This window comes from Chinchilla lanigera, unplaced genomic scaffold (assembly GCF_000276665.1).
Source record: "Chinchilla lanigera isolate Chin_1 unplaced genomic scaffold, ChiLan1.0 scaffold00166, whole genome shotgun sequence".
Taxonomy (NCBI): Eukaryota; Metazoa; Chordata; class Mammalia; order Rodentia; family Chinchillidae; genus Chinchilla; species Chinchilla lanigera.
Genome location: NW_004955567.1, coordinates 1230307 through 1251304, shown reverse-complemented (window position 1 = coordinate 1251304; position 20998 = coordinate 1230307). Strand labels below are relative to the sequence as shown.

Sequence of the window (20998 nt, the reverse complement as noted above, 5' to 3'; positions counted from 1 at the left end):
GCGACATGAAGCCTACCGTGCCCGTTCTGCTGTGCCTGGGTCAGCGCTGGGAGGAGGAGGGGACCAGGCTGGGGCGGAGAGGGGGGAATCAGCTGAGGCACCAGATGGAACCTCTGACAGCACAGAAAACTCTCTTCCAGGGCTGAATCTGCCAATGGGGCTGCAAGGACCCGCAGATGAGTCCTCCCCAGGCCCCGTGTCCTGCCCCATCCTCAGCCCCTGGGCTCACTGGGCGGACACAGGCTTGGGCTGAGGGTGAGGAACTGGGAGAGGCCTTGGAGTGATGTAGGGCACAGAGAAGGACCTGGGCTCAGCCTCTGACTTCCTTGCAGGGACCCTCCCCAAACCCAGGCACTTGGTCGAGCCGAACTCTGTGATCCCCTGGGGGAGTTCTGTGAGCATCTGGTGTGAGGGGATGCTGGGGGCCCAGAAGTACCATCTGTACAGAGAAGAAAGATCAAGGACCTTGGAACCATCAATCCTACTCCCCAACAAGGCCGAGTTCCCCATCTCATCCCTGACAAAAGATGATGCAGGGCGATATCGCTGCTCCTATCACAGCCCTGCTGGCTGGTCAAACCACAGTGACCCACTGGAGCTGGTGGTGACAGGTGAGAGGACACTCAGGGTCCCAGCCTCAGGCTCTGTCCTCAGGAAGGGGTCTGCCCTCAGGGGTGTCCCCCTCTCACAGCCCAACCCTGGGGACAGTGTGGGAGGTGTGAGTGCATTTCACACGCTGCCTCCTTCTCTCCTAGGAGTCTCCAGCAAACCCAGCCTCGCAGCCCTGCCCAGCCCTGAGGTGACCTCAGGAGACAATGTGACCCTCCATGGTAGCACGAGGCAACAATTCGACACGTTCATCTGACTAAGGAAGGAGAAGACAAGTTCCCCTGGATCCTGAGCTCACAGCAACTTCCCAACGGAACGTTCCAGGCCCTGTTCCCTGTGGGCCCTGTGAATACCGAGCAAAGATGGACCCTGAGATGCTACGGCTATTACAGGAGAAGTCCCCAGGTGTGGTCCACACTCTGTGACCCCCTGGAGCTTCTGGTCTCAGGTGGGAAGACCCTGTCCCTGTCCTCTCTCAGCTCAGAGTGTCACTCATGGCCTTAACCCTAGGGAATTTTTCTCAGTTGGAGTGAGGAGGACCTAGGGATTCCAGCTGGGGACGGATCCTTCCTCTAAACCAACAGGGCTCCTCCAAGGAATGCCCTTCTCTGCCCCTTGATTTGAATTTGGAAAGTGCCATGTGGGCATGGGATGGTGTTGGGGAGACTGAGGGGTGATTTTGGACAGCCAGCAATGGCAGGGTGCCCATGGCAGCGCTAGAGGTCACCTTCTCTTGTCTTCATTGCCAGGATCATCTGGTCCCAGTCCCCCACCCTCAGCGCCCACCACCACATCGGGCTCATCCACAGGATGCTCTGGGGGCCCGCTCGCCACACCCTCAGCACCCAGCTCCCCAGCAGGTGAGTCTCGGGCTCTGTCCCGAGTGTCCTTCGTCCAGGCTGCCTGGAGGCTCTCAGCCCACCTCGGCCCTCATTCCAGTCTCAGCTCTGCTGTGTCCAGAGCCCGAGCTTCAAGTGGAGGTGTGGACAGGACCCGGGCAGGAGAATCTTCCTCTGGTCCGTGATGTTCTCATCTGTAGACTGTCTGGGTGGGGACAGCAGTGCCACGTAGCAGGACTGTGAGTTTGAGGTGATGAATGCAAACCCCACACAGGGGAGGGTCATCATTTAAGTGAATCACTTCCTGATGCAGACATCACCCCTGGCCAAGGTCTGGGAAGGAAGCTGAGCATTCTGACTTGGGTCTCGGTGGCCTTACTCCCCCTGCTCGCACTCCTTGTGATCTTACGACTCCGGCGCCATGGCCGATGCAGGAAGGCAGGTGAGGAGGGAGAGGACGGCCTGGGCTCACCCCAGGGAGGGGTCAGCAGCCGTGCTTAGGGCCCCGCAAGCCAGAGGAGCTGGGGTCTGACCCTGTGCTGCAGGAGCCACTGCAGATGCAGCGAGGGCTCCATGCGGGTGGCACAGGGCGGCCTCCTTCTTGTCCCCAGCACCCAGCTCTGCTGCCACCTCCCCAGAGGACTCCTGCAGCCACCAGGTGAATTATCCTCCCCTGCACCCATCTCCTCTCACCCAACTGCCTTTTTTTTCCATTCTTCCTCACCTTGTGGTTTCCTTGCTTAAACCTGCACCCCTTACTTGCAAGGCCATGAGCTCCCAAAGGGCAAGGACCCTCTTCTCTGTCTCAGCCCTGCGCCTCACCAAGCTCCTGCAGGCTGGCACCCAGTGAGTGAGGAGCGGTATCCCGTCAGCCGGCCTCTGCTCCCAGCAGTCTCCATCGCCAGCCCCACAGGGAGCGCCGTCTCCGCCAGGGTTCACTGTCTGTGAGGCTGCGAGTGTGGCTGGACGGCCACCAGCACCAAGCAGTCTGTGTCCCCAGAGCAGCACAGTGCACGGACAGACAGACAGAGGTGACGGAGCCCAGGCAGGGCAGAGACCCAGGCAGTGCGCAGCGCTGTGAGCGACACAGGGCGGGAAGGGCGGAGAGGCTGGGGAAGAGCAGGGAGGGCCACCGGGAAAGGTGCAGAGCGGACCCTCTGAGCCCGTGTGTCTCAGCAGAGACCTGAACCCAGGACACGCGTGGGACTGTCCAGGGAACAGCAAGGGCCAGGCCAGGTGGGGACACCGCACTTGTCCAGGAGCTGCCTGAGGTCCGCTTCACTGGAATTGACCGATAAAGGACAGGAGTGTCAGTGCCCAGGTGCAGAGCTCTGCAGGTCTCAGTCCCATGCATCACTCCGTTCATGCAGCTCGTGAAACCACTGGTCGTTTGCTCAGGGAGGGTCCGAGCTGATGCTGTCACTGCTCACTCTGGAGTCCCTGTGGACTGAGCGATGGTGCAGAGCAGAGTCAAGGAGCAGCCTCTGTCACTCTTCCCTGCTGCAGAGCCCTGAGTATGAGGACCCGCAGGAAATGACCTACACACAAGTGCAACCTTCCAGACGGAGATGTGGCGGGGTCTCCCTTGCTTCCCCCATGTCAAGGCCTTTCCTGGACCTGAAGGACAGACCGCCAGGAGAGGACAGGCAGAAGGACAGACAGGTGAGTGCTGTCCCCTGCAGGTCCTCAGGCTGTCCCAAGCTGCACCCTCATTCCTGATGGCATTCTCACTTCCCCCAGGCAGCTGACCCTGAAGGCCCCCAGGGAGTGACCTACGCCCAGCTGAACAGCTTCAAGCTCAGACAAGGGCCAACTGCAGCCCCTTCCTCCCAGGAAGAGGACACCACAGCTGTGCCCATTGTGTACTCTTGCCTGGCTGTCCATGAGCCCAGGAGAAATGCCAGACCCTGCAGAGCAGGGACTGGCACATGGGGGCCGCAGGAAGGAGACAAGCAGCCCCATGCACATTCAGCTAAGGACCACGGGCAGCCTGGGGTCCTGCGTGGGACCCTGAGGGATTCTAGACATCACCTGAATCTGTAGTCCAAGGGAGCTGAACCAACACATTTAAATATAACAAATTAGCTTAAAAATTAACTAAGAATCACCCAAGGAAATTACAAAGTGATCAATTTATCATAAGATTAAGAGCACACACCAAGCTTACGAAGCATCTATACTTTAACATAAATGCAAGCCTTAAATAAACAAATTGAAACAGAAAAACATTACGGTTTCATGAAAATGGCACTAATTTTGACAAAGTGAGAAATAATGATCAGGGCCAGGGATGTGGCTCACTTGCACAAGCCCCTACCGGTCAAGAGCAAGGTCCTGAGGTCGATTCCGTACCAAAAAAGAAACAAAGATCATAGCAACCAATAGTAACTTAAATTAAAACAGTATAGATATAAACTTGCCCTTAAAAGCTAATAAAGTTTACAACAACCTGGGAACATTGAAAATAAACCAATATTCACAAAAGAAATGCAGAGGAACATGTGTCAGCCTGTGCAGTTCGGGAGACAGTGTTCCCACCAGAAACTCTCCCCCTTTTTTAATTAGAGGAAAATGACAGCACAGGACCCCTGGGTTAAACAGGAACAAATAACACTACCTGGTGTGTAAAAATGTGAGCCAGGTGGGCTTGCCCCAAGGATCACGGCTGTGTGAGTAATTTATACCACCAGTGTATTTTATTGCATTTACAGAAAAAAGGAAAAATGTGTTCACCAGAACAGATGAAAAAAAAATTCTATAGAAAGTCCAGAGTTGTAAACAATTTCAAGTAATAGGATAACTGCTCAATTGAATTGGAAAGAAATTTACAAAGAACCTGGACAGAAAGGAAAAATATTTATCTTTGCCCCAAGAATTAGCAAGGACAGAAAGAACTGAGTCATTGGGCTTCTGGTAAACTTCTCTCCCAAGGCCCAGGCAATGGCCTGAAGGTGAGATGATGATGACACATAGCTATGCAGTGATGGCAGAGACAGCTAAAGGAGCTGTGACTGCAGAAACTGAAAAAGTCATTCCGTGAGGGCACCTTGATTCTGTACCTAGAAAACAGAAACAAAAACCAGGAGGAAAGAAGGTAATAAACGTATCAATATACTAGATTCACAATGAAAATGTGTGACTGCAGACATTTGTGGATTCCGGCAAAAGCAGACAGAGCCCACCCAGCAGGGGAAACAAAGGAGCCCCTCAGCCTGTGCTCCCAGGAAGTCCAGGCGGTGAGGACGCGCACACAGGGACGTGTTAGGAAGGGTTTCCGGGTGGGGAGAGAGAGGCTCGCAGAGGATGAAGAGGACAGACAGGAAGTTAGAGCCAGAGAGAGAAGGGCATCACCGAACTCTCAGGAGGTGACCTAGGACAGTCTCTCAGGGGACAAAGGGATAGTGCACCCCAAGTGGTGTCTCCAGCAGGGTCCTCGTGTGCAGGACACAGGGAGTTCACTGCATCCAGGCCGTGCAGGTGCTATCGGGCGTGCGGGGCCTGGGAGGAAAGGTCACAGGGTGGACGGCTCCCGTCCGTGGGCAGAGCAGCACCGGCTCCGGCCACAGCCACCCTTGTGCCACGCAGAGGGCTCTCCCACCGTGCTCTCCTTGGGCAGATCTTTGCGGTGCTGCCAGGTACCCCCGGGGAAGAGAGATCTCAGTGCGCAGCTCCAGTGGTCACAGCGGGGGCCCCATCTGTCCACTGTCCCCGTGTGTGCAGGAAGACAGGTGGCCCTGGGTGCACGGGCGGGCCCACGGCTCCTGCTGTGAGATCTTCCTGAACCAGGACTGCATGTGTCCTACGAGGCTTTCTAGTAGGAGACAGATGTGTCCATTTGGTGCCATTTTACACGGATCACCTAAAGTCATTATGCCCTAGACCTCAAAACGTGCTAGAGTCCTCCTTGGCCCAGCGTGAAGATTACCCTTGGGATCCAGTGCAGGCACCAGCAAAGCACCGCTCCTCATGCCTGGTGGGAGGGGCTGGTTGCTCCTTCAGTAAGAACCGCACTCCTCTTTTACCGGAGGTCTCTAGACCTGAGGGAAGGTGAGGTTAAATTGGGTGGAGGAGGATCCCTGTCCACTGAAGGAGCTGGTATTCACCTTTTCCTCACTGCACGTAAATCACCAGCACCCTGAGTGACCGTCTGTGTTCACACTGCGTTCACCGTGCTCCGTGAGCCATCAACGCCGGCCCGGCGCTCGCGTTTCCCTGGGTGTCACTCCGCGCTGGGCCGAGTTATGAGCCCCCCCGGCTGGAGCAGGTGAGCGCTGTCACTCGTCCTGGGCCTGCACAGCTTTCAAGTTGGCGTATAGAAGCCTCATCCGCGGGAAGAGGGTCTACATGCGCCTCCCCCTCAGGTCCGGGTGATGACCCCAAAGCCTCACGCACTCAGAAGTGCGGCTTCGGGGAGGAGCCTGGACCGCGGGCCTGGATCGCGGCTGTGTGACACTGGAGTCGTCGCTGATGGGTTCACAGCTGGGTGTGATGTCGGCAGGGCAGCCTGGTGGGAAGAGGTGGTCACCGTGAGCGTGGGCGGGAAGCTCACAGCCTCCCGCCTCCCCGACCCGCTCTCTGCTTCTTTCCCGCCACACCGTGGACTGTTTCTCCTCCCCCACTCCCCCTGCCTTGGGGCCAGCCGACTGTGCCCTGAAACCTCTACAAACTGAGCCAGAATATCCCTTTCCTCCTTTAACTTGTTGGTGTCCAGAACTTTGTCCCAGCAAGACAGCCAGGAAGACAACCACCAGGAGGGGGCAGCAAATCCCCCCCTCTGGGTCTGATGCCTGTGTTGAGTATGCGATGACTGAGCTCCTAGCACCTCTGTCTGAGGACTCAGAATGTCTGACTGACTTAGGTGGAATATCCCACCTCCTATTCTCCGGTCAGGGCAACCAGCTACCCATGAACTCGGGGGAAGGCAGCACGTGGCCATGATACCCAGTGTGAAGGCTGGGTGGAGGGTAACTCCCAGCGCAGCCCTGGTGCTGATGGGCTGACAGACATGGGACTGTCCCCTCAGGAATGATGGGGCAAGGAGCTGGGGCAGCACTGCAGCTCGGGTGTGTTTTCTGATGTAATGGATGTAGGGGTGGAGGCTGTAACCACAGACTTTGCAAATATAGTTAAATACTGATATTGTTAGAGATTAAACGGCCACTAGATGCTGCCTCTTGACTGGTGGGATCCACGGCCTCAGGAGCAAAAGGGGAGCACACTGAGGGGCCTCCATCACTCTCGACCCCACACAGGAAATGTGCAAGTCCTGCGCCTGACCTTAGGGGATGCTGGGTTAGAAGCCCTCCCAGTGGGAGACTTACCACTAATAAATTCAAGATACCTGTGAGTAAGCTGTGAGAAGAAGGAACAGCTCAGGGTACCATGCCCTGGAAGGGGCCCACTTGGGAGGGCTCCGGGTCTATTGGCTGCTGTGTCCTGGCATCAATGCGGTGAGGATCAGTCAGGAACACTTGGAAGGAAGGGGAACTCCACCTCCACCTGGAGCCCAGCCAGCCTCTGCCCTGGAAAAAAACAGCCCGGGTGTCTGCGGATGTCAGCTCCGCTTCCTGTGGGCTCCTGGCCTGCCCACCCTGTGAAGGGCAGACACCAGTCCCCAGCTGCAGAACTCTGTGTGTCAGGCACTGTGGTCTCATCCGTCCACAGTCTCACCTGGAGGTAGGAGACGCCATGACAGCCGCACTCACGGCCCTGCTCTGTATTGGTGAGAACTGAACGTGGGATGGGAACCCCTAGACTGGAACCCCACAGCCAGGCCCTAGCCCATGAGGTGAAGAGGAGCTCAAGGGTTCTGGGGAGCAGAGGACCTTCTCAGGCTCCAGGGTGAAACTCTCACAGGGAACTCTCTTCCAGGGCTGAGTCCGGGCCCCAGGAGCCGAGTGCAGGCAGGTGAGTGTGTGCCCAGCTATTCTGGGTCCTCCTCCTCCTGGGAACAAGGGGCTGCTGCTGGGCAGTGGAGATGCAGCACAGCAGGTGAGGGTCAGTGCTGGGAGGTCTGGAGGGTCCTGGGGCTGAGAGCTGGGATCTGAGAGGAGGAGGAAGGTCCTGGGACCCAGCTGTGATTTCCCTGCAGGGACCCTGCCCAAACCTGAGCTCTAGGCTGTGCCAGGATCTGTGATACCATGGGGAGAACCTGTGACCCTCCAGTGTGAGGGGACGCTGGGGCCCAGGAATATGATATACAAAGAGGGAAGCTGATCGCCCTGGACAAGACAAGCACCACTGGAGCTCAAGAACAGAGCCATGTTCTCATCCTGTGACAAAGCACCATGCAGGGCAACATCGCTGTTACTGGAGTGTAACACTACAATGATCCCCTGGAGCTGGTGGTGACAGGTGAGGGGACACTCAGGGTCCCAACCCCAAGCTCTGCCCTCAGGAAGGGGTCTGCTCTCAGGGGTGTCTCCTCTCACAGCCCAGCCCTGGGGACAGTGTGGGAGGTGTGAGTCCATTTCACACGCTGCCCCTTCTCTCGTGGGAGTCTACAGCAAACCCAGCCTCTCAGCCCTGCCCAGCCCTGAGGTGACCTCAGGCGGGAACGTCACCCTGCAGTGTGGCTCAAGGCTGGGATATGACAGGTTCGTTCTGACTGAGGAAGGAGGAGACAAGCTCTCCTGGTCCCTGGACTCACAGCAAAGCCTCGCTGGGCAGGTCCAGGCCCTGTTCCGTGTGGGCCCTGTGACCCCCAGGCAGAGGTGGCTGTTCAGGTGCTACAGCAGTGACAGGAGCAAACCCCAAGTGTGGTCAAAATCCAGGGACACCCTGGAGCTCCTGGTCTCAGGTAAGGATGTCCCTTCTTTGACTCAATCATATTGAGTCCCAAAATAATTGACAGGGGCTATAATTCAGAGGGCCCCTAAGAGGAGGTTGGCTCAGGACATCTACAGAGCTAGGAACCTCAATGTGACAGTCAGAGAGACACAGGCAGAACATGAGGGGTGGGGCATGGCAGAAACCAGCCCCTCAGCCCAGCTCCTCCTCCCTCCAGGGCTGTCCAGGAAGCCCTCCCTCCTGACCCAGCATGGCCCTGTCCTGGACCCTGGACACAACCTGACCCTCCAGTGTTGCTCTTCCCTCAGCTATGACAGATTCCCTCTGTCCAAGGAAGGAGCAGGTGACATTCCCCAGTGCCCTGGGGGCCGCTACAGATGCTACGGTGGACACAGCCTCCCCTCCGAGTGGTCGGCCCCCAGTGACCCCCTGGACATCCTGATCACAGGTGAGGAGCCCAGGGCTCAGTCAGGGACCCAGACCCTGCCCAGGCCCTGCTGGGGGAGCCCAGGAGGTGATGGCCAGGGTGGGGGTGGGTGTCAGGGAGGGAGGGAGAGAGACGGGGGAGGGCAGGAGGGGCAGAGTCAGGGGAAGCAGAGACAGGCAGAGACCGAGGGTCCTCAGAGACAGCCCTGCTGCGGCCTCCGCTCAGAGCAAGCTGGGGCCGCCCTCACCACCCTCCTTCTCTGCAGGACAGCTCCCGGGCACACCCTCCCTCTCGGTGCAGCCGGGACCCGCGGTGTCCTCAGGAGAGAGTGTGACCCTGCTGTGTCAGTCACAGACCTGGATGGACACTTCTTACTGTCCCAGGAAGGGGCAGCCAATCCACCCCACTACATTTGAGATCAGAGTCCCGAGCTCAGCAGTCCCAGGCAGAATTCTCCATGAGAGCTGTGAGCTCAGCCCTCAGGAGCTACAGGTGCTATGGCTCTCCCAGACCCTTCCCCCACTTGCTGCCACAGCTGTGCCCCGTGGAGCTCGCAGCCTCAGGTGAGAGTCCTCACCCTGTCCTCCCTGAGCTTAGAGGTTCATCAAGGCCTGTATCCAGGAGTGTGTGATAGCATAAGTCTCGATGCTGTGAAGGAGACTACTTAGAAAACCTCCCAGCTGGGATGCTCTGAGACAGAGAGGACTTTTGCCACTTTGGCTCCCGTGCCAGCTGGTCCCCATTCTGCAGAGGCTCACACGGTATTAAAATGTAGGGAGGGACAGAATGAGACCCGGGCAAACCTCGCAGGAAGCAGACTGAGCCTGACAGTGGAGAGCAGGGGCCACGCCCCTGTCCTGATTTCTCGTCACAGTCGGGTCCTCCGCCATCCCAGGCCCTCTGGACAAGACAAGCACCACGGGAACTCAAGAACAGAGCCATGTTCTCATCCTGTGACAAAGTGCCATGCAGGGCAACATCGCTGTTACTGGAGTGTAACACTACAGTGAGCCCCTGGAGCTGGCGGTGACAGGTGAGGGGACACTCAGGGTCCCAACCCCAAGCTGTAGGTTCAGGAGAGAATGTTTACAATACGATGTTTACACATGCAGGTCTGATGTATTTCACTTATGAGTATGGTCTCGAGTTGCATCCATTTACCTATAAAAGTCTCCAGTTTATCCTTCTTTACAGCTGAGGAGTACTCCATTGTATACAAAGACCACATCTTTTTTATCCATTCCTCCGTGGATGGGCATTTGGGTTGTTTCCAAGATTTAACTATGACAAATTGTGCTGCTATAAACACAGATACACATATATCACTATGGTATGATGTTTTTAATTCTTCTGGGAAGATACCCAGAGGGAGAATGGCTGGGCCAAATGGGACCTCTAATCCTAGCTTTTCAGGGATCTCCACACTGATTTCCTCATTTCCTGTCAGTCTCCCCAGTGGTGAGTGTGGGATATGAAAAATGATCATTCCATCTATAGACATGACATTTTCATGTCATTTTCTTTTTCTAACACAACTGTGACGGAATGCGTTCATTGTTTCTTGAAAGTTATCCCATATGCATATATGGGATAAATCTCGCTTTGTGTGCAGCATAATTCTTTCTATAAAACGTGGCTCTCAACTGTCCAGCACAGTCACGCATCACAGATGACAGGGTGTGTTCTGAGGAAGCCTCCTGGGGTTATTTTCATCACTAGGCAGACCCCAGCGACAGAGTGTATGCACACTGACTACGGTGACTATGATGCCACAAGGTGACCGTCTAGTGACACAACCGTCATGCGTGTGGTCTGTCATTGAAGGAAGCGTCTTTATATGGAACACTAATAAATTGTGCTCAGGATTCTGCAACCACGACCATAAAAGTGTTGTTCTGTGGTTTCCTGTTCTAGTAATGCCTTTGTCTCCTTTGGTATCGGAATAAACCCAGTTGGTAGAATGAGTTAGACAATGTCCTTCTACTTCTAGCCTTTGAAACAGAGAGCAGAGGAGAACGAGACAAATTCTTAAAGTCTGGTAGAATTCACCTGTGCACCACCTGTGGCTTCCTTTCTTCATGGAGACCTGACTCACTGATCGATGTCTCTGTCTTCTTGTTTTTAAGAGGTTGATCATTTTCAGATCATTTCATCAGTGCATGGTTCCAGTATGTAATGTGTGCATTTCTCCCGAGAAGCTGGCACCTGGACATCACACTTCTAAATTCCTTTTTCATTCCCCTTCCCACACCTCCCTCATTCTGTTGATCCCCTTCCCATGTGAGAAAGCTTTGTCCCCCTACTTCTTATTATCTTTTATTTTGCTCTTTCTTTATATTTTGAGTTTCTCATATAAGAGAAACCATGCAGTATTTAAGCTTGTGTGGCTGATTTATTTCACTTAACATCATGGTTTCAATATGCATCCATTTATCTACAAATGACTCAAGATTGTCTTTCATTAAGGCAGAGCAGCACTCCATTGCATGTAAATACCACATTTTCTTTATCATTCTTCTGTGGATGGACACATAGGCCACTGCCAAGATTTATCTGTTATGAATTGTGCAGCTATAAACATGGGTATATGTATACTACAATAATCTGATCTCTCCCTTTTTACGGGGGATATCTAGAGGGGGTGATAGGGCAAGAGAGACTCCACTTTCTGTTTGTCACATAAGTTCACTTAAGCTATAGTTGACCTCACTCTTTACTCCCTCCCCTTGGTTAGTTATCAACCCACTTAAAGGAGAGCAGAGTCATAAAATGGGAACAGGACAAACAGGACAAATTGGGAAGTAGGCTAAAAGTTAAACTGCAGTGGTCAACTTCTGGGAAAGGTAAACCTTGTGACCATCACGTGCCATTCTTGTAAAATTCCCAAAAATGAGATAATGGTTACTATGGAAACCTAAAAATGTACTTAAACAGAAGGTGAGACCCAGATAGGGTCAGACATCTTCTCTGGCTCCTGTTTAGAGACTGTCCATCAGCCGGCTCAATAAAGCTTTCTTCGTTGCTGCTCTTTCAGTCTCTTGTGAATATCTGTCTCATTGAACTCACCGTCATATTCAGGAAATAGCTGAGTGAAAGAGAATTTCTACTTTCAGTTTCTTAGCTAATATCCACAATGGTTTCCAGTGTTTGCACTGCTCACAAGTTCCCTCAAAATTTGCTTGTTTGAGAAAGTTTTCCCTTTTTTTCCACTGTGCAGGATAATTTCTCAGGATTAGAGAGTCTAGGTCGGTCATTTATTTCGGTCATCCCTTGAACTATCCCACAACACTCTTCCTCATTGCACAGTTTCTGGGCAGTCCTGTGCAGTTCTTATCTTTGTCCCGGTATACCTGAGGTATGTATCCCCATTCTCTTGGCTTCTTTCAAGGTTTTATCACTGTCTTTGATGTCCTGCAGTCTGAGATCACAAGGTTGGTGACGTTTTCCTGTGTTTACCCAGGGTGCTGTTCCATGAGCTCCCTGGATCTGTGGTTTGATATTGACCCTCAACTTGGAGAGATTTTCAGTCATGGTCTCCAACCATCATCTGCTTCCTTCTCCTTTCTGCCCCACTGGATCTCCCATGACATCGGTGTCACCCCTTCCTCTTCGATCCTTCAATATTCTGACATGGTTTCTCAGTCCTTGTTCCTGTTCAGTTCTGAGTTCCTATGATACATCCCCAGGCTTAGAGGGTTTCCTTCTGGTCATATCTAGTCTACTATCACCCACAGCAAGGCATCGCTGTGTTCACTAGAGGGTGTTTGGATCTCTGTGGCCACATCCACGTTCTCTCTTGGGTTCCCATCCATCCACGTGCACAGCCCAGCTGTTCTTGCTGCTGTTGGTGTGTCCATCACTGTTGCTTTAAATCCCTCTTCTGACAAGTCCAGAGTCTCTTCCTTGTCTCATTGCTCTTTTCACTTTTTCCCTTTGGACACGCCTTGTAGTTTATTTTGAACAGCTAGAATGACTTCCCAGATGAAAGAAGCTGCTCTCACCAGGCATTAGTGATGCTCTGGTGACATGCGGGGACCTATCTCTTCCCTGATCTGACCATGGCTGAGCCTCCCCATGTCCGGGCACCATTGACCCCGTACCTGCTCTAGAACTGAGGTAAGTACAGCAGGCTGCCACTAAGGATGCTAGGGCTCAGAAAGAGATGCTGAGGTCCAGGCAGCATGGACAGAGAATGATGACCAGGCATGAAATTTAAATCAGCCATCACCCAATACAGGAGAATTCTACCCAGGAAGCAGGGACTCTGAGGCTGCGAGAATGGCTCAGAACTTTGTTCACAGGGAGATGGGATTGGACTCAGTGTACTGAAAAACAGAAGTCTACAGAGGGGAGAGTTTAACACAGGAAACCTGAACCTACAGTCAGGAAATGGGCAGCTTTGCTTGGCGTCTCCTTCTGATCCTATCCCCAGGACGCAGCCCCAGGGAGTTGCCCAGTCAGGGCTCAGCATGTCTTGCTCTCGTCCACCTGCAGAAGAGGAACTTGCACTGTCCCTGGAGTATCTCCAGGGGTGGGAAACAACTGCCATGATGAGGAGCACCATGCTGTGCAGATGGATGAGCTGAGGGAGGGAGGAGACCCGTGGGAGGGTCTGAGGGGGAGGACCAGCCCTGGCCACCGTCCTTGGAAGGGGCCACCTCAGAACATTTCCCCGTCTGTTCACTGCTGTGTCCTGAAACTTAGGGACATGAAGCTAAAACAGGAAGACTCAGAAGGTGGAAAAAAACACACGATATTTCATGCCTGGCCAGCCCTGTGGATTGTGAGGAGGGAAGTTCGAATTCTTGTGCGACTGATGATGTGACAATCCCAAAATGGGCAGAACCCACTACCAAGTAGCCACACCCCTTGTGTCTGTGTGACCTGCCAGGCAGTGAGGTCATAGCCATCTGCAGAGCCATGACCAGTGGTTGGAGACACCATGACCCCCACCCTTCCAGCCTTGCTCTGCCTGGGTGAGAAGGGATGAGGGGAGGATCAGGCTCATTTGGGAGGGTGACCACCCAAAGCCAGACCCTGGTCCATCAGGAGACCAGGGCTCAGGAGGCTCTGGGGAGGAGAGAAGCTGCTCCAGCTCCAGGGCAAACCTCTCACAGGGAACTCTCTTTCAGGACTGAGTCTGGGCCCCAGGACCCGAGTGCAGGCAGGTGAGTGTGTTCCCAGCTGTCCTGGGTCCTCCTCCTCCTGGGGACAGGGGGCCACGCCTGGGCAGTGGGGATGGAGCACAGCAGGTGTGTTCAGGCACTTGGAGGTGTAGAGGGTCTTGGGGCTGAGAGCTGGGATCTGAGAGGACGAGAAAGGGCCTGATGCCCAGCTGTGATTTCCTTGCAGAAACCCTCCCCAAACCCAGGCTCTGGGCTGAGCCAGGAACTGTGATACCACGGGGGAAGCCTGTGACGCTCTGGTGTGAGGGGATCCTAGAGGCCCAACAGTACTATCTGGAAAAAGAGAAAATACCAGTGCCCTGGGAAACAAAGATGACCCTGGAGTCTGGGAACAAGGCCAATTTCTCCATCCCATCCATGGCCCAGCACTATGCAGGACGATATGACTGCTACTATCTGAGCCCTTCTGGCTTATCACTGCACAGTGACCCTCTGGAGCTGGTGGTGACAGGTGAGAGGACAGTCAGGGTCCCAGCCCCAGGCTCTGCCCTCAGGAAGGGCTCTGCTCTCAGGAGCGTCCCCCTCTCACAGCCCAGCTCTGGCAACAGTGCAGGAGGTGTGAGTCCATTTCTCACGCTGCCCCCTTCTCTCCTAGGAATCTACCACAAACCCAGACTTTCAGCCCTGCCCAGCCCTGTGGTGCCTGCAGGAGGGAATGTGACCCTCCAGTGTGGCTCACGGGTGGGATTTGACAGATTTATTCTGACTGAGGAAGGAGAAGACAAGCCGTCTTGGACAGTGGAGTCACAACGAGGCCGCAGGGGACAGGTCCAGGCCCCATTCCGGGTGGGCCCTGTGACTCCCGGTCACCAGTGGATATTCAGATGCTATGGCTTTGTCTGGAGCATACCGCAGGTGTGGTCAGAGCCCAGTGAGCCCCTGGAGCTGGTGATCGCAGGTGCGCTGCCTGTGACCGCAGCATGGCTGAGCTCAGGATCCCTCTGTGCCATCTCCCAGGACAGCTCTGGGGTGGGTGGGCATGAAGGGCTCTGGGGAGGACCACCCAGAAGGGAGACACATCACCTCCCATCCTTCCTCTCTGGAATATGCCTGTGGGCAGAGGCCAGTCTCAGGGAGGCCACAGCACAGGGAGAGGAGAGGGCAGAGGTCCATTCCTGGGGCAGCCCAGCCCCATGTCCCCCTCAAGTCCTCATCCCCAGGATGGGCCCCACCCCACCCTCAGCGCCCAGCTCCACAGCAGGAGAGTCTTAGGCTCTGTCCCAGTGTCCTGTCTCCAGGCTGCCTGGAGACTCCAGGCCCATCCCAGTCCTGGTTCCAGTCTCAGCTCTGCTGGTGTCTGGGGACAGAATGGGAAAGGAAGCTAGATACCCAGAGCTGCATGGGATGGTTTCAAAGCTGCGGTCGAGCCTGAAGATGAGCAGCAGCTGAAGTGGGGAACAGGGACCCCAGCCCCTCACCTCCCCATCCCTCCTAGGAGGCCATGACCATCAGCCCCTCAGGCCAGAGTTTGGACCCAAGGGTGGTGAGTGAGGGCGCTCCTGGGAGGGTCCGGGGTGGGGCTGGCTGTGGGGCGGGTGCAGCCTCCTCTGGAGATGCTGACTCGGACCAGCCCCTCCTGTGTGGGCCTCAGTTTCTCCAGGGGTAAAGGGGAGGCCTGGCCCTGACCTTCCAGTTCTTCTTGGTGCTGACCTTGCTGTGAGCCCTGGAGAGGCGGCCTCCCAGGGAAGCCTCCAGCACCCCACACTGCAGGGGTCCTGTCCCTCTGTGCAGTGACGGTGACAGTGGGGGTGGGTGCAGGCCCAGGGCAGGGTGTCCAGGCTCCTTCCCTCCAGATCAGCAGGCTCAGCTCTGCTGGGGAGAGCAGGGCTGGAAGTCCAGCTCCCCAGGTTCATCCCCTTCTGGGTTTGTTGTGTGCTGGCAGCCCCCCCCCCCGTCTCAGCCTCCTTCTCTTCCTTGGTGACCTGCATGAGGGGGTGGCAATCCCGTGTGCAGGACTGTGAGGGTGTGAGGTGGGGGATGCGAAGACCCTACGTAGGCTGGGCACACCAGGTGCTCAGTGAGGTGGCAATGTTTCTCTTGAAGGCGACCCTCCAGGCATAGGCCTGCAAGGGTACTTGAAGGTCGTGCTCTGGGTCTCCGTGGCTGTCACCCTGCTGCTGCTGCTTCTCCTCTTCCTCTTCCTTTTCTTTCGATACTGGTGTCGGAGAAGAGGCTGGTGGGCACGTGAGTAAGAACAGTGGGACTTGGGCCTCAGAACGCTGTAAGTGCCGTGGTCCACAGGGAAACCTGTCAGAAGGGACAAGTCTGCATAGCATCTTCAGTGCAGAACCCAGAGCAGAGAATCCAGAGCAGAACACATAGCCCTGTCCCTGTAGGAATCTCCAGTGTGGTCTGAGCTTCTCCACCTCAGGCTGCACCGGCTTCCTGGTCCCTGTGGCCCGAGGCTTCCTCCTGCCCTGCACGGCCTGCGGAGCGGGTGGTTCTGACCTCCTGGCTGAGACTCTGTCCATCTCCCAGCCCAGAGAGAGGCCAAAGTCCCACATCCTGCAGGAGCCACAGGGGAAATGTGCTGAGACAGAGGCCTGCAGGAGAGGTCATTCCTGCCCTAGGTCCTGGATTCCCCCCCTACCGCCCTTCACCTGACACCTCCTTGTCTCCCAGCTCCAGCCCAGCCACTGCCACCCAGGAAGAAAACCTCTGCGAGAGGAAAAGAAGTGTGGTGTGGCAAACACACCGCCTCTCAGCATCACAGGGGCAGGCGGAGGCTGGGGCTCAGGCCTGAGGCAGACTGAACCCTGATATCTTGAGCCTGGGGACATCTCACAGCTGCCTGGCTCTGTGTCCCCAGCTGGACAGGGCAGGGCCTGCAGGGCTGAGAGACCCCGGGACACTGGCCACGAGGTGACCCCTCTTCTGTCCCTGCAGATGCCGCTGTGAAGGACACAGAGCCTGAGGACGGGGTGGAGCTCGACACTAGGGTGAGACCCCCCCATCCAGGGCACAGGGACTTCCTGTCCCCCAATTTAGTTCAAGGTGCTGCTCCGTCCTCCACCACTCAGCTCCCAGGGACCTCACAGCTGCGCCTCCCTTCTGGAACCCTGGGCCTCTGCCTGCTGTGACCCCACCCTCTGCTGGTTTCCTGTGACCTCAGGTCCCCTCCCTCTGTCCCCTTCCTGGCCCTCACTCAGCCTCTGTCTGGCTGTTCCCTGCTCAGGTCTCAGAAGCATCCTGAGTGAATGAGCCACCCCACACCCCCGAGGCCTCTCCCTCATTCATGCAGCATTCACAGGGTGGGGGGCTCCCTCTTGACCCGGCTCCATGGGGGCTACAGATACAGCAGTGAGCACAGTCCCCTCCCTCCCTGAGTCACCTCGAGGTTGGAAGCCGGTGTCAGAGAGCACAGAGATGGGAAAGAACATAAAGCAGAGAACGGGTGCAGGGGCAGGAGGGCCAGTGAGAATCGCAGGGAGGACCCTGGTAAGGTGACCACTGAGCAGAAGCCTGCATGGAGAGGGCCACAGGGACCTCTAATGTACCAGCAGCACTTCAGGCAGAGAACAGGGCAAGTGCAAAGGTCCTGAGGCAGGGACGGGCTCCTTCAGGAAGATGGGCCATGCGGCTGCAGCCCAGGAGGCAGGCTCCAAGGGTCAGGACACAAGGGCAGCACTGCAGGAAGGAAGCGGCCAGACATCTGAGGCCTTAAGAAGCCTCTGAAGGTCCATGAGGAAGGGACAGAGTGTGATCTAATTTCTAAAGGAGACCTGTGGCTGCCCTGTGGAAAACTGGCTGGAGACCAGCATGGAACCAAGGAGACCCCATCTCTATCTCTGTCTCCCTGCTGCAGAGCCCACCTGCTGAGGACCCCCAGGGAGTGACATACGCCCAGGTGAAGTACTCAGCACCCAGGAGAGGGGTCTTCCCTCCTACGGGCCTGTCAGGACAGCTCCTGGACATGAAGGATGGACAGGCAGGGGAGGACAGGCCAATGCACGCTCAGGTGCGTCCTACAACTTTCAGACCCCAGTCTTTGCCTGCACCAAGCCCAAACCTCATCTCTCCCTATCTCGCCTGCAGGTTTCTGCCCCTGAGGGTCCCCAGGATGTGACCTACGCCCAGCCGGGCAGCGGCACACTTAGACACGAGACAGCTGCCCCTCCTTCCTCCCAGGATGGGACCCTCCCAGCAGAGCCCAGTGTGTAAGCTGCTCTGTTAGAGACACCTAACAGAGACCTCCAGAGATCCTGAGACCTTCTGAGGCTCACCTGACTCTAGTCAGAGAGAGCTCACACCTCTGTGTGCTGGAAATAAAACCAGAGACTCTTCAATAATCAGTGCATGGAAAGAGAAGTGAAACCAAGGGAGAGAATGTTTTGAAATGAATGATGATGTTGATGATAACATGGTCCAACACAACTAGGAAATGAGGTAGTTAAGAACCATGGATGAATATATTAGAGAACACTGTAAAAATCATTGAAGCAAGATGTGACATGAAAAAATTTAGAGCTGGGCATGGTGGCACATGCCTGTAATCCCAGCATTTGGGAGGCTGAGGCAGGAGGATCATCACAAGTTTGAGGCCATTTTGGGCTAAAAAGTGAGCTCAAGGCCAGCCTTAACTGCATAGCGAGACCCTGTCTCAAAGAGACAAAAAAAAAAAAAAAAAAAAAAAAAAAAAAAAAAAAAAAAAAAAAAAGGAAAAACCTAGAAAAAATATGTGAAATAACTCTAAATAAGGTAAAAGAAAAATTAATAATATTAACTACTAATGAGGATTTTTTAAAAGTCCACACATTTCAACATCAGAAATAGCAGACATCAAGACAGATCCCACATGTGTTTTATAGACATAACTACAGGATATTATCAATAACTTTCTGCCAACATCTCACAAGATGTAGATGACATGGATGAAATCCCCCACACACAAATTACTCAGTGGAGATAAAGATAAACAGAAAATATGAATTATCTCATGTGTGTTGAACACTTTGACCTTGTAATTAAAACACTTCCCTGTGCAAATTGTAGTTCAGTAATCTTTGTTGCTAATATCTTTCACTTTCAAGAAATACAAATCACAAACTTCCACAGGCATTTCTTGCAAACAGAAAAAAAGAAAAGCCCAACATATTTATCAGACCAGGAAAATTATTATACCAAGAGTTGACAAGGAAACTGCAAAATGGGAAAGTCACGTGCAGAACTCCCACATCCACCTAGATTTGAGTCCCTGAAAATAGCACTTCGGTCAGACGTGGTGGCCGTCGCCTGTCACCTCAGCTACTTGGGAGGTAGAGGCAGGAAGGCCCAAAGCTTGAGCCCAGCCCGGACAACTCAGCAAGACCCTGTCAGGAAATAAATCAAGAAGGGCTGGGGACAGAAATAAGTGCTCTCTGTGTTCAATCCAAAGTCACCCCTCAAAAAAAAGAACAATTTTCAGTGATATACGTAAAAGAAAATACCTCATGATAATACACATGAGGTTTTTAAAATTTGTTTTCGTTTGATAGGCAAGAGTAGCTTAAAATTTAAAAGTACGTAGACATAATGAGACACATTCACACTACTCGCAAAAGTATCCTATCAATAGGTGCACAGAAGCCTTTCATAAATCACTCGTAGTAAAAATAAAATTCATCACACTGAAGGAGAACTTGCCACCAGTTACAAGATTGTTTAAAACCCCCTCCCCCTCCGCTTAGCGTGAGACCCTGACGTCTGCCCCCAGGCGGGGAACAGCCCGAGGGTGCTCCCTGTGGGCTTCTCTTCAGCACAGCCGGTTACATAAGCGCGGCTGGAGAGCGCGGGTGTGGGTGAGCGTCACACTGCGTCACTCACAGCCAGACAATAGTGTGAATGGGACACAAAATGACACAAAGTCACTTTTCTCAAATCAAAAGGGGGCATTTTCAACATCCCTGGGATGCTAGGCCAGTATGCCCTGATCAGCTGCACATCACACTTCCAGCTCTGGGCGGAGATAAAGTGGAAGGATGTCTCTCCACTCCTTTGACTTTACCCAAAGAGGCTGGTTTGGACACAGGACCTCTCAAGTTGTAAGATAACACATTTGCTTTGATTTCACTATTGTTTGTGGTCATTTGTTATAGCAGCAACCAAGAAATGAATACAGTCACATACTTTTTCACAATGTCTCAGGGTTTGGTTTGGTTTAGTTTGGCTTGGTTTGGTTTGATTTGATTTGATTTGGTTTTTGTTGGTTTGGTTTGGTTTGGTTTTTGGTTTTTTGAGGCAGGTCTCATTATGTAGTTCAGGCTGGCCTCAAACTCATGGCAGTCCTGCCTCATCCTCCAAAGTGCTGAGATTATCAGCATGTGCCACTGTGCCAGACATGTCTCAAGTTTTTAGACAGAACATCTCATGACCATTTCTCCAATCACAGTACCTAGGTACCTGTGAAATCAATGAGAATAAGAAATAGAGACACATGATGTTCTGGGAGGCTAGGATGTAGGGATAGGTCCCTTGGTCAGGTGTTGGCCTAGCATCACACTGGGTTATCCTCTTTAAAATGGATAAGATGGACAACCTGGAGCTGGCACTGCCATTCTGGTGCTCTCCTCAATTCAGTGCTCTTTTTCTAGACCCAGATAGACCTAGACACAGAAATGCACAGATGTTGCCACAGCTTTAGCTGTCCCTCCTAAGCTCGTGCTGTAACTTGGTCTCCAGTGTGGTAGTATTAAGAGGTGGGTCCTCCAGGGAAATGATTAACTACGAAAACTCTGGCCTCACAGATCAGATTAATCAGGGTGTGAGCTGAAGGGGTCCTACTTGCCCTTCTACCTTCTGCGGTATGAGCTGCCATCTTGGATGCAGACAGCAGATGCCATCCTTGCTCCTGGGCATCTCAGCCCACACAACTGTGAGAAATACCTTCCTGTTCATTATACGCATTCCGTCTCGGGGAGTTGTTACAGCAGCATCAGGGATGGACGCAGACACGAAGCAGTGGTATCTCTGACTCACCAGGGAATAAAGAAGACCAGGACCGGTGGCCTCGGCCGCCATCCTGCCATGTGACACACAGGAATCCTGTACATCCTGTGCCTGCATTTTCCCATGCTCCTGAGTAAGAGGATCCTCTTTCCAGGGGAAAATCCTAGCAGAGAAGCCCCCAAAAAGATTGATGTAAATGTCGTTATGTTTTTCCAATTTTCCTT

The 20998-nt window shown here is 53.9% G+C and overlaps 2 protein-coding genes across 2 annotated transcripts; both read left to right on the top strand.

The window, feature by feature from the left end:
• Positions 1-5: 5 nt before the first annotated feature.
• LOC102024728 (leukocyte immunoglobulin-like receptor subfamily A member 6) lies at positions 6-10146 on the top strand. The gene is given in 7 exon segments (XM_013509226.1): positions 6-39; positions 333-611; positions 7948-8247; positions 8455-8685; positions 8930-9051; positions 9053-9227; positions 10112-10146. Coding segments are annotated over 7 exon segments (1176 nt in total).
• A 3424-nt stretch (positions 10147-13570) lies between these two features.
• LOC102011255 (leukocyte immunoglobulin-like receptor subfamily A member 5) lies at positions 13571-18139 on the top strand. The gene is made up of 9 exons (XM_005413374.2): positions 13571-13640; positions 13797-13832; positions 14017-14301; positions 14446-14748; positions 15286-15333; positions 15894-16034; positions 16737-16789; positions 17656-17808; positions 17886-18139. The coding sequence occupies exons 1-9, from the start codon at positions 13607-13609 to the stop codon at positions 18009-18011; spliced, it is 1179 nt and encodes a 392-aa protein (XP_005413431.1). The 5' UTR covers positions 13571-13606; the 3' UTR covers positions 18012-18139.
• Positions 18140-20998: the final 2859 nt, after the last annotated feature.